This window comes from Canis lupus, chromosome 17 (genome assembly GCF_011100685.1).
Source record: "Canis lupus familiaris isolate Mischka breed German Shepherd chromosome 17, alternate assembly UU_Cfam_GSD_1.0, whole genome shotgun sequence".
NCBI classification, from domain to species: domain Eukaryota; kingdom Metazoa; phylum Chordata; class Mammalia; order Carnivora; family Canidae; genus Canis; species Canis lupus.
Genome location: NC_049238.1, coordinates 30,795,586 through 30,808,878, shown reverse-complemented (window position 1 = coordinate 30,808,878; position 13,293 = coordinate 30,795,586). Strand labels below are relative to the sequence as shown.

The 13,293-nt window shown below is 36.9% G+C and overlaps 1 protein-coding gene across 3 annotated transcripts in view; it reads left to right on the top strand.

Annotated features, from left to right (window-relative positions):
* Positions 1–3,406, top strand: part of HNRNPLL (heterogeneous nuclear ribonucleoprotein L like) — a 39,771-nt gene extending 36,365 nt beyond the window's left edge. For all 3 annotated transcript variants that reach the window (XM_038561302.1, XM_038561301.1, XM_038561303.1), the window contains one exon: positions 2,224–3,406. In XM_038561302.1, the coding sequence (XP_038417230.1) occupies positions 2,224–2,279 (56 nt within the window). In that variant the 3' untranslated portion in view covers positions 2,280–3,406. The remainder of the gene's footprint in view (positions 1–2,223) is intronic.
* Positions 3,407–13,293: the final 9,887 nt, after the last annotated feature.

Below are 13,293 nucleotides of genomic sequence, written 5' to 3'. Positions count from 1 at the left end.
CATTGTTTTAATTTGTATTAAGTGAAATTGTCACTGTTTATTCTCCAGAATGGTTAAGGCTTCTTTTTCTATCATACAAAATACACTCAAGTATTTAACTTTTGAAGCTTTGTGCTGTGTACTTTACTTTGATCCTGGATTTAAGGAGTGTTAAACCCTTATTTTTCTAATAGTGGAAGAAAAAAGTATTAATTTTATTAGGTGTAATGTGGAAAAAAAGGAAAAATACACACTGAAGGATTTGTGGGTGGAATAATATATCTAGGATTTACTTTAAAATATTCCAGCTCCCAAAATGTGTGTGGAGAATAAGTAGATGAAATAAGACTGCCAAATGTTGACAGTTATTAAAACTAGGTGATAGATAAATGGGGGTTTATCGTGTCAATTTATATATTTTTTATGTTTGAAAAAAAATTTTTTTTAAAGATTTTATTTATTCATAGACACAGAGAGAGAGGCAGAGACACAGGCAGAGGGAGAAGCAGGCTCCATGCAGGGAACCCGATGTGGGACTTGATCCCAGGTCTCCAGGATCACATCCCAGGCTGCAGGCAGCGCCAAACAGCTGCGTCACCGGGGCTGCCCTATGTTTGAAAATTTTAATTAAAGAATAAGAGTACCTCCTTTCATATAACTTTTAGTCAACGAAAATAAATTTTAAGTAGTGAATCAAGCTTAATCTTTGCTAGAAGGCTTTTAAAGGTTTTAAAATTATATACATATTTGAGACATACTCAAGATGTATTTTAAACTACTTGGGGCAGCCCGAGTGGCTCAGCAATTTAGTGCCACCTTCAGCCCAGGGCATGATCCTGGAGTCCTAGGATCAAGTCTCACGTCAGGCTCCCTGCATGGAGCCTGCTTCTCCCTCTGCCTGTGTCTCTGCCTTTCTCTCTCTCTCTGTCTCTCTCTCTGTGTGTCTCTCTCTCTCTGTCAGGCTCCCTGCATGGAGCCTGCTTTTCCCTCTGCCTCTGTCTCTGCCTCTCTCTCTCTCTCTGTCTCTCACGAATAAATAAAATCTTTAAAAAAAAAAATTGAAAACATTTGTTTAAATAAATAAGTAAATAAACAAACTACTTGGAGGCAGGAATAATTATTTATCTTTTTATCCTCTCCAGTGTCATGCAAATACCTGTTAATTTATATGCTTTTTCCTTTATAGGAATTTAAAAAAATTTAATCCATTAAGATACTGGAATTATTTCTTTGCATAATTAATTGAGGAGTTCTCTTTGGTCTGAAAAGAAAGAAAAATGTGTAAAATGGAAAAAATTTTGTGGATTATACTCTGTTTTTTGAGTAATTCTAGAATTTTTATTTTTTTAAAGAATTTTATTTATTTATTTATTCATGAGAGACACACACACAGAGAAGCAGAGACGCAGGCAGGGGGAAGCAGGCTCTACACAGGGAGCCCGATGCGGGACTCGATCCTGGGACTCCAGGATCATGCCCTGGGCTAAAGGCAGACACCAAACCACTGAGCCACCCAGGGAACCTTTAATTCTAGAATTTAATACTAGATCCTGGAACTTTTTCAGCTTATTAATATCTTCCCTTACATTCCATTCTTATCCCATTTCCCAGCCTCTATTTGAATTGGCTTTTTAAAAAGTTTTAAATTCAATTAGCCAACATACAGGAAGGACATCATTAGTTTCAGATGTAGAATTTAGTAATTCATGAGTTGCATACAACACCCAGTGTTCATCACATCACATGCCCTCTTTAATGCCCATCTCATAATTATCTCATTCCCCCACCCACTTCCCCTTCAGCAACCCTCAATTGGTTTCCTGGAGTTAAGGGTCTCATGGTTTGTTTCCTTTCAGTTTGAATTGGCTTTTATAGAGGAATTGCCATTCTAATATATTCTGCAAAATGAGCTTCACTAATGGACATAAGCTTAATCCTATACTGTTTATCTGTAATGATTAACTAATTCACTAAGAGATGTTGAGTGCCTCTGTGTGTCAGATAGGGTTTAGAGCAGTAGCAAGAGTGTGTAGCTGTGGATAAAAGTTCCTGCCTACATGTAGCTTACCTGCTGGTGGAGATATACAAAAGTAATCTTCCCCTTACCTTACTTAGATAAAAATTTTCCTTCTTTATGTTTCTGCTTCTGATTCTATAAAAAGGTGAAATAATTTACTCTGCTAACTCAGAGTAATCTTGAAAGTTTGATGAAGTGAGCTGTTAACTTTTTTTTTATTTTTACAGATGGTTCCAATCCCTACACATTGAAGCTTTGCTTTTCTACATCATCCCATTTATAAGAAGAGAAGAGCATGTTAGAATTTATGTTCACCTTTATTACAATTTTAAAGCTACACTTCATTAAGAAAAATCTAAGATGGTTGATCTAATGTTGCCTTGCTTACTTTGATTTAAGATCCTGTTCTGTAATAAACAGATATTTTGCCTTGAGTAAATTTGTTGTAAAGTTAAATATTGAATTGTTTTCATTTTAAAATAGAATGTCATAATGTAGACTATCTACAGCTTCCTTGTAGATTACACAAATATATGATTTCTAATCTTATTATTTTTCTTCCACAGTGAAAATATATTTGCATTCTTAATGCTAATTATCTGCAAGTATTTTTCCATTGTGTATGAGATTAATGCAGGTGAAAGTATTGCATTTTAATATTATAGAGTTCCTATTATATGTTTAGATGTTTTAAGTATGTTGCAGTTATTCATATTAAACATAACTTGTATTTATTAAGTATTTTAATCAAGTTTGAGAATAACATTGCACATAATGAATTTTAAGTACTAAAGATTTAGCTGATTTTATATTTCTGAAAGGCTAACAGACATGGATACACTTGTACAGTATGCACTCAAACTTATTTAAATTGGTGTATTTTTTTTTTTTTTAAGTCATTGTCCATTTGTATTGACATGCCTCTGTTTCTAGTTCCAGTTTGGAGATTTTATAAAGTTACAACAATGAGTTAATGTGTTCATCTTCATTTGTTGCATGTGACTTGATCTTGAAAACACACTTGGTATTTGGCATTGAGATTTTAATAGAAGTTATTAACAATTCTTAACCTGAGATCCATGGAGGGGCTTTAGGGAGTCTGTGAACCCCTTAAAATTGTATGTAGAATTTTGGGTACTTGCATTTTTATTTTTTACTCTTGAATCCATCAGTAATATATGTATTTTTCTATATGGTGCAAGGTGTAAGGATCTAATTTTATTTTTATTCCAAACAGATAGCTGTTTGTTTCAACACCATTTATTAAACATTCTCTTTCCCACTGGATCTGTTTTTTTTCCTTTTTTTGGAAAGTACTACATCTCAAGGAAGGTGTAAGGAAGGTGTAAACATGGTATTAAGAGACTGTAGCAAAAAAAAAAAAAAAGAGACTGTAGCACACTTAGCAAATTCAGAGCTTTTTTATAATAAAAATGTCATATAGCCATTTTATATTTTTATCTTTAATAAAAGGGACAATATTTCATCTACCTAAAATAACTGAAGTTTATAGTTGGCAATAGCAGTTTTGTGATCTTGAGAGTTTTAAACAAATTTGCAAGTAGAAGTTCCATTTAGATCTTTTGTAAAAGTTTTATTGTGAATTTTAACTTAAAAAAGACATTTTGCCTTAATCCTTTTAGAAATGAGGCGGGGATGCCTGGGTGGCTCAGTGGTTGAGCATCTGCCTTGGACTCAGGTCATGATCCCAGGGTCCAGGGTTCGAGTTCCGCATGAGGGACCCCACAGGGAGCCTGCTTCTCCCTCTACCTATGAATCTGCCTCTCTCTCTCTGTCTTTCATGAATAAATAAATGAAATCTTTAAAAAAATAAATGAAATGAGGCAGGATTTTAAAAAGTTTTAGAATTTTTGAACAGTAAGTAAAGATGGATACCAAACACATTAACATTTATTTCCCTTTGAATTTAAACAGCTGTCAACCAATGTCCCTTTAGCCCTCTAAAGACCTAGAAAAATTTAAGTTCAGTCTTGAGGCATTTTAGACTCTTATAGAACCCAGTCAGTTTTGCCAAGGGTAACTTTGTATATGAACTGTAAGTGTGTGGTACTCAGTGGTATATATTCCTCATTCATTCATTGCCAATTTAATACCTAAGTTTATGTAACTCTACAATAAACAAAGCTTTATCCCCCCTCTCCTATAAATACTTTTCTACATTTATTGCAAAATTAAAATGCTTTCATTTTAAAAGGTAACTTCTGAGTTTGTAGAATTGTTTCCTTCCCTTCCCCTCTTCTGAAAACTAATCGTGATGTCAGTGTTATAGATTATTTTATGTTGTACCTAAGGTTTTAGGAAAGAAACCCTTGGATGGTGACAGGGCTTATTTAATTTAGATTTGGTTTAAATGGTATTACTATTTTTTATTTATTTTTTTAAAGATTTACTTATTTTAGAAGAGTGCAGGGAGGGAGGGGTAGAGGGAGATGGAGAGAGTCATAGGAAGACTGCACTGAGAGCTGATTTGGGGCTCGATCCCACGACCCTGAGATCAGACCTAAGCTGAAACCAAGTTAGTCACTCAACCAACGGCTCCACCCAGGCACCTCTAAGTGGTATTGACTTTTAGGTATGAACTCTATCTTAATGCTCTTTCCCCAACAAAATGATCAGTAAATTCTTCATGTGTAAAGTATGTTAAGTTGTACCTTGTTTATTCATAGATCACTGATACGTCAGCCCTATTCTGTTGCTATCAGTAATATCTTTGACAGTTTACTTGCTTGGGCAGCACTGCTGTTGAATATCTGATATTATCTGATCCTAGAATGGAATTGGCTCTGACAACACTCTCTCTTTCCTTAGCCTTAACAACAACTTCTTTATGCTATCTTTCCACTTTTAGGAGAACATGAAAGAGCAGATTCTATAGCTGTAAAGAAATAATATTAGCTGTGAGTTTATTTTTTTAAATAATAGAATCCTGTTCCGTATCTAAATTCCAGTAAATGTTTGATAATACATCTGTATGACTGAGTTAAGGAATATAAGCTGCCTATTAAAACCATACTTTCCTACTGAGGGTACTACCCCAAATTTTAAAAAATTGCAATTGCAGCTGACATGAGACTTACCAGCATCCTAGTGATTTGGTTATCCAGACTATACTTTCTGGGACTGAAATGAGAGAAGAGAATAAAAATGACCAAATAGGGTCAGCTGTGTTTCATTTTTAAAAAATCACTATCTGTAGGGTTAGGTTGCTAGGTAATTGCTTTTTAGTAGTTGTTAGTGATACTTCATTCCCTCTCTAGCGCAAAGCAATTTTGACTAGAGCATTCTTCCATAATTAAGAATCAAGCACAAGGAGCTTTGCTTCCAAAAGTTTTTCAGGTGACAAGGGTCCTTGTAAGAAAGATAACTGCAGTAAGCTTTCCTGCCTCCATATGGTCCTTTGGCTCAAGAGACTTAGTCCATTTAAGGGACCACGTAAAGAGTAGCAAAAATTTGGGGGGCACCTAGGTGGCTCAGTCCATTCAGTGTCTGCCTTCTACTCAGGTTATGATCCTAGGGTTCCAGGATTGAGCCCCAAGTCCCACTCCCTGCTCAGTAGGGAGTCTGCTTCTCCTTCTCCCTCTGCCTCTCTCACCCCTACTCATGCTTGCTTGCTCTCTCAGATAAATAAAATCTTTATTAAGAAAAGTAGCAAGCCTTTTTATTCATAATTCCACTTGTTTGCTCACAGAATTAAGTCCTAAGCGGATTTAGAGGAAACAAGATTCATAGTTTCTGTCCCTCAGCATGTTTTATTCCTTCTAAATTATTTCTACTATGATGGTTTCCAATGTCAACCGAAATATAAGTGAATGTGCAAACATGATTCTTGTTTAAAGCCGAGAAAGTTATTGGGAGTTTGAAATCTAGTGGATATTTAATTTGTAATATTGTTGCTTTTTCCTAAAACCTACCATTTCTACCAAATGGATTCAAGTGCTAATTAAAAACTGATATATTTTATTTAGTTCATTCAGCTTATCACCTTTCTGGCCATCTCAATTTTAACATGCTTTGAACTTGAACAAATACAAAAGACTTTGATTTATTAGTAGACATTTCTTGAATATAAAGCCTTTTATCTGAGGAAGCACTTGAAATTCTCTTGGTGTTTTGTTTTTAAGTTTTTATTTTAATCACCCAGTGCTCATCATCACAAGTGCACGTCTTAATCCCCATCACCTATTTAACCCAACCGCCATCCACCTCCCCTCTGGTAAACCATCAGGTTTTTTTTTTTTTTTTTTTTTTTGCCCCCTTTGCTTATTTTGTTTCTTAAATTCCACATATGAGTGATATCATGTGATATTTGTTATTTGTCTTTCTCTGACTTTTTTACTGAGCATTATACCCTAGCTCCATCCATGTCATTGCAAATGTCAAGCTTTCATTCTTTTTTATGGCTGAACAATATTCCATTATATGTAGGTGTACACACTTTTTATTGGAGTTCAATTTGCCAACATATAGCATAACACTCAGTGGTCATCCCATCAAGTGCCTCCGTCAGTGCCTGTCACCCAATCACACCCCTTGCCCACCTTCCCTCCCACTACCCCTTGTTCCTTTCCCAGAGTTAGGAGTCTCTCATCGTTTGTCACCTTCTATATTTCCCAGTCGTTTTCTCTCCTTTCCCCTATAGTCCCTTTCACTATTTCTTATATTCCCCGAATGAATGAAACCATATGATGTTTGTCCTTCTCCAATTGACTTCCTTCACTCAGCATAATACCCTCCAGTTCTATCCACGTTGAAGCAAATGGTATTCGTCATTTCTAATGGCTGAGTAATATTCCAGTGTACACCACATCTTCTCTATCCATTCCTCTTTCGATGGATGCCGAGGCTCCTTCCACAGTTTGGCTATCATGGACATCGGTGCTATAAACATTGGGGTGCAGGTGTCCTGCCATTTCACAGCATCTGTATCTTTGGGGTAAATCCCCAACAGTGCAATTGCTGGGTCGTAGGGCAGATCTATTTTTAACTCTTTGAGGAACCTCCACACAGTTTTCCAGAGTGGCTTTACCAGTTCACATTCCCACCAACAGTGCAAGAGGGTTCCCCTTTCTCCACATCCTCTCCAACATTTGTTGTTTCCTGTCTTGTTAATTTTCACCATTCTCACTGGTGTGAACACACACACACACCTTTATTCATCAGTGGATGGACTTTTGGGCTGTTTCCATAATTTGGCTGTTGTAAGTAACACAGCTATAAACATTAGGTTCTTGTATCATTTTGAATTAATGTTTTTGTATTCTTTGGGTACATACCCAATAGTGGGTTGCTGGGTTGTAGGGGAGCTCTATTTTTAACTTCTTGAGGAACCTCCATGCTTTTGTCCCTAGTGGCTGCCCCAGTTTGCATTCCTGCCAGTGCTAGAAGTTTTCTTTTCCTCCACTTTCTCGCAATGCCTGTTGTTTGTTTCTTTTTTATTTTAATCATTCTGACAAGTGTGAGGTAGTTTTGATTTGCATTTCCGTGATGATGAGCATCTTTTCAAGTGTCTGTTGGCCATCTGTATGTCTTCTTTGAAGAAATGTCTGCTCATGTCTTATGCTCATTTTTAAATTGTATTTTTTGGGTTTTGGGTGAAATTCTCTTAGTTTTAATTTATGAATGAGGAAGTGGATATTGCTGCCTCTCACCTTTCTTCATTTTGTAAAGTAATTGAGGTTTGAGTGAGCCTTACTGACTTCATCGGATTCCTACAGCCGGTGGCCCCCTTAGAGAACATTTCAACAGCATGTAGGGGTGCTTCTTCATGGTTTGGGGGATACTACTACAAATATTTGATGGGCAGGGACTAGGAAGAATTGTCCCTGTCCTATATGACTTGCCAGTATCCCATCAGATACTATCTGATCTTAGAGTGAATAATATTTTGTAGATATTAATGGTGTTTTTTGTATACAGTACAAAGAATTTCCTAGGAATGCAACTGCCTTGTAAATCAAGGAAGGATGATTATTTTGTTTGGAATATTTCCAAGAGTTGTTTTGCTATTTTGGAAAACTATGTCATTACAGTACTTGACATTACAGCACATCAGGGTCAGTTTTCATTTGCAGCAGTCATACTCCTCTTTTTCCTCTATTATAGCCATTCCTGAACATTTATGTATCACACTATGCATTTTATTATAAGTTTTATTTCTCCCTGATAATATAATTAAGTTTTAATGTTGTTTTTCTTCAAAAACTGTGTGTGTGTATGTGTGTGTGTGTGTATATTAGGTAGATAGGTAGGTAGGTATTATCAAAGACTTAGTTCAGCATAATGTAAGGATGTCAGATTGTCTGGGCTGGGTTGGGAACTGTGGATTTAAACTAATCTGGTTCTGGGTTGAACAGGTAAGGGGGATAGATTGATCCAAAGACAGTGAAGACAGGATTTGTTGAAGAATGGAGGAGGAAATACTCTCCCAAAGGGGTGTGGCCTACATCTGTGAGGTCGGCCTGGGACTGCAACAGCCAATTTACTATCTTGAGAGCAACCAGCAGGTGGAAAAAAATGATACACAGAAGGAGGAGAACTATAAAGACACCCTAATTTAGATAGCTTTGGAAACCACCGTGAGCATAAGCAAGTTTGATCATGCTCAGTAGACTCTTGTCTTCAGAGTTCCCTTTTCAGTTTGAAGAATGTCTAAGTGCCTAAATCTCATCTTTGGCCATTGTAATGTAAACACAATCAGGGATGCCTGGGTGGCTCAGTGATTGAGCCCCTGCCTTCGCCCAGGGTGTGACTCTGGAGTCCCGGGATCGAGTCCCACCTCAGGCTCCCTGCATGGAGCCTGCTTCCCTCTGCCTATGTCTCTGCCTCTCTCTCTCTCTCATGAATAAATAAATCTTTAAAAAAAACCACACAATTGAATGAAAGAGCATGGAGAATTGTTTGACAGGTAGCCCTATTTTTATTTTTTATTTAAAGATTTTATTTATTGAGAGAGAGACACAAATTCTCCCTATTGTGTAACTTAAATCTTTTTATGAAAATTTTACAGAACTTAATTGAATTTAGTAGAAGCACTGAATTAGTGGGAATTTCTGATTTGAAAACATACACAGCTCCCTTAGGTGACAGTAATCAGGCTAAAGCTGCTGAACAACCTTGAAATACTTGCTTTGAGTTGATTTGATAATTTGATTATCTTTTTTTCTCCGCAGAAATACCAAGAGAAATCAAGAGCAATATTAATCCTTTCTGGGGATTATTGAGAGCTTGGAAAGTTAAACCAATAAATGGCCTGAAATATTGTGATTATTACTATAATTTGAGTATAGCTGATTAGATAACTGAATACCAGTGGAATAATTTGGAGACTTGAAACTTGATTACAATTTAGGATTATGAAATTTAGGTTGTTAAGATGATTATGGATGTGGTTTTGTTTGTTTGAAATTCCTTTTTCTTAAGACAATAGGAGAAAAACGTGGTAAATGATGCCTTGTGTTGCCCAGTAATAGTTGACAGTGATTCTGAACAGAAAAGAGGATTTTGTAGGGGTTTGGGAGGGGGGGTGTTGGAGGGCTGGAGGAGGGGGATGATTCCATGAGTAGAAACTAGAATTATACTGGTCCATCTGCAGATTTTGACTTAATTGGACTATATGTTTGTGTTTCTAATAGTCAAAGCAAATTGTATTATTTGTTGCTTTTCATTTAAAATTTGTGATCTTATGATGTCACAAAACAAATGTAGTTAAGATTATTTTTGTTATTACTTAGACGTGCAAAGGAAAAATGACAATTTGAGCCAACAGATAATAGTTTCTACAAAAACCATACCAGAAGTGTCACTTGCAACCATTTAGCTTCTTGGACATTTAACTCTTTTTTTTTTTTTAAACATCTGTTAAGTGCACAGAATGTGCCAGACATTAAAAGTTGGGCTTTTAAAAGTCAGTGGGTCAATTTGAGCTTACAAAGGAGCCAACAGAAGAATGGCAAAGATATCTTCCCAGATAGGAAACACTATTTCCTAGGAAGGAGGAACCAAAAATCGACTAGTGAATCTTTAATCTTTGAGTAATATAACTTAAATTTGTTCTTTTATGAATTCTATAAAATGGAAAAATGAGATCAAGGAGTGATTAACACTACAGAGTATGGAGGGAAACGGGGATGGTAATTAATTTTACTTGACAAATTAATGATGAGGGACCCAGATATGGTAATCTGTTAAGGTTTAACAAAACCTACAGGGATATTATGACCTGAAGTTAAATTGGATTTAGAATCCAGATGTTAGTCCTTAAAATTCTTAATATAAACAAAAATCCCTTTTGCTTCATTGAATTAATTGGTCCTTCTCAGTGAAGTATTAGCAATATTAGCCCAAACTACTAATTGCTGTGGTAAATGACAGCAGAATAAGTAGTTTGCCAGGGGGCTGGGGGTCGCATGAATGGAGAGTGGATACAGGAGGGTGATGATACTGCTCTGGAACTGGAGGGTGGTAACGTTTAGCCAAACTATGAAATACTAAATGCCATGGAATTGTACACTTTAAAATGGTTGAAATGATAATTTTATGTGTATTTTACAATGAAAGAAAAGGTCTGGCCCAGCAACCCTTCAGTTTGGATGAGGTTCAATATAGTGAGGGTGTCAGGGCTTTCATATAGCTAGTTAAATAGGTTGAGGAAGTGGGCATGGGGGGAGTATGGATTAATATCCCCTAACACCAGTGGAAGATGTGATTCTAAATCTGGCTTATGGTTGAATTGCTCTGTTGGTTGGCTGCTTCTGTTCTGTCATGGACTATGGGGCAGGAGAGTAGGAGCCAGGGAAGAGAGTCCATTGGGTCTCATGAACAGTGAGCAGTTAGGAAAGAGGGTTTGAGAAATGATAGGTATGATTCCATAAATAGAAAGTAGAACTTCTCAGCACTCCTAAACCAGAGTAGTACACTAGCTGCTCAGTTCAGGAGGACTCTCTACTAAAACAGTTTTGAGCTGTCTTCACTTAGTGAGCCTCAGACTACAGACATAGTTATGAATATACCCAATTTCCTTGAAAGTTTATAGGCTATCTTATCCAGTCTACCCTGTTTTTTTAGACTTTGATCCATGTATTGCATTTATAGCTGCTTCAAAGTCTTGAGAACTTCAATAAGAGACTGATATATATATATATATATATATATATATATATATATATATATATGGAAAATAATACATAAAACAAAAAAGTTTATGTATATATGAGTTCTTATGGTTTGCTCAAGAGGGCTTTAGGGGACTTTTATCTAAAATGAGAATGCTAATGTGTTTTGTTTTATGCATCTGTATGATACATGATAAAACCTGAGCTTTTTCTGCCCAATACAAAGTAATTGGGGGCACCTAGGTGGCTCAGTCCATTAAGCCTTCTGCTTGAGTTATGATCTCAGGATCCTGGGATCAAGTCCCATGTCATGCTCTCCGCTCAGCGGGGAATCTGTTTCTCCCTCTCCCTCTGCCTCTCTCTCAAATGGATAAATTAAAAACAACAACAACAGCAACAACAAAAAAACCAAACCAAAGTAGTCGAAAAGGACTGATTCCAATATCAGTGACCTCAATCATGGTAGAGCTTTTCTTGCTAAACTATTATAAGGATAAGTAATATTTACAGGACTTTTGCTAATACAAATTTAGATTTGTTCTTAAAAGACCTCATATGATTATTTAATACCACAATATTTCTCAGCAAAGTGCTATTGAACTGAAATTTCTACCACTGTGCCAAAAACAGTTCCACGCCTGTTGAATGTCCTCCTGCTGTGTAATAACCCTGTAGTCCCCAGTTTCTGCTCTTTTTTTTCCCCCCCAGTTTCTGCTCTTAACACTAGTCTTGGAATCAGTAAAACCTGTTATTTTCCTTTGTTCATTTATGTTTCTGAGGAAGGTAGGACTGCTTTGGGGAATTATTTCCATTATGTGTGAATGAAGACTACACGGTTTATAAATTGTAGGGTAAGTCCCTGAAAATGCCCAGGGAAAACCCCTGGGAGCGCCAACGCTCAACCTACTTACCACCAGGTGTGACACATTGGATTGTTTGATGGGCTGTGATGCTCTTCCCGTGAAGAGCACGTGACTGCATATAGTGCAAAGGGCAGAGACTGTGAGGAAGGAGACCTGGATTATAGTAATGGTTCCTAGGTTCTGCATTGATACAATGCAGAATTGATACAATTTGGGCTAGATGACATTGTTTGCTCAAGAAAGCAGTTCTATTTGGTGGTGTTCACTTTTTTTTTTTTTTTTTTAAGTTCTTCTCTGACCCAGCAGTTATCACTGGGGAAAGGGGCTGTCAAAATTATTTGAATAAAATGAGTAAAATTGTTCTTGAGTGAGTTTTTTTCTTGTCTGAATTATGCAGATAATTTTCATGGATTGGTTGAATTTTTTAAAAAATATTTTACTTATTTATTCATGAGAGACACAGAGATTTAAGATTTATTTATTCGAGAGAGAGAGAGAGAGAGAGAGAGGCAGAGACACAGGCAGAGGGAGAAGCAGGTTCCATGCAGGGAGCCCAATATGGGACTCCATCCTGGGACTCCAGGATCAGGCCCTGGGCTGAAGGCGACCCTAAACCGCTGAGCCACCCAGGGATCCCCTGATTGGATTAATTATTCTTGTTCCCTAGTAACTTTGCCCTTATAGCATAAAGGAATAAAGGAAGGAATCAGGCTGCCTACCAATTTCTTACATCATGAATGTTTATGTGAGGATCCTTCAAGTTGGTATATATTACAGAGGTAACTTGGATTAGAGGAAGAAATTTCTATCCCAGTTTATGGGAAGCTAGCTGAGGAGATTGCTGCCAAGCAACAGTGCTGCTTTTCCATGGTATTCCCTAATGATACCAGCCACCTCTATTCAGGTTACAGGTAAGATAGATGGGGCCAGGTTATGGGATGGGTTGCTGTGATGGGGGAGGAGAACAGTAGTGTTGGCACACTCAGGTATTGGTTTGCCTTTCTGAGCTTGAAGAAATATCTGAGGTGCACCAGCTTCTGACTCAAGAGTTGGAAAAAAAGAAACACAGTAGCTAAAACTTTGATTTTTTTTTCTCCTGAAGCTATGTGGCTTTGAGAAAAATCTAGACATCTATGATCACAAGAAAATCTCACTGTGCCATTGGCCATCTAGTGAGAGGGAGTGATCATAGATAGGCATTTTAGAAACAGCTCCATTAAATGGGAGACACCTTACTGGAAAGACCTGGCTTAATAGTCTGTCTGCATTATAGTCCTGTCTCAACCAAAAGTCCTGCTTTGAT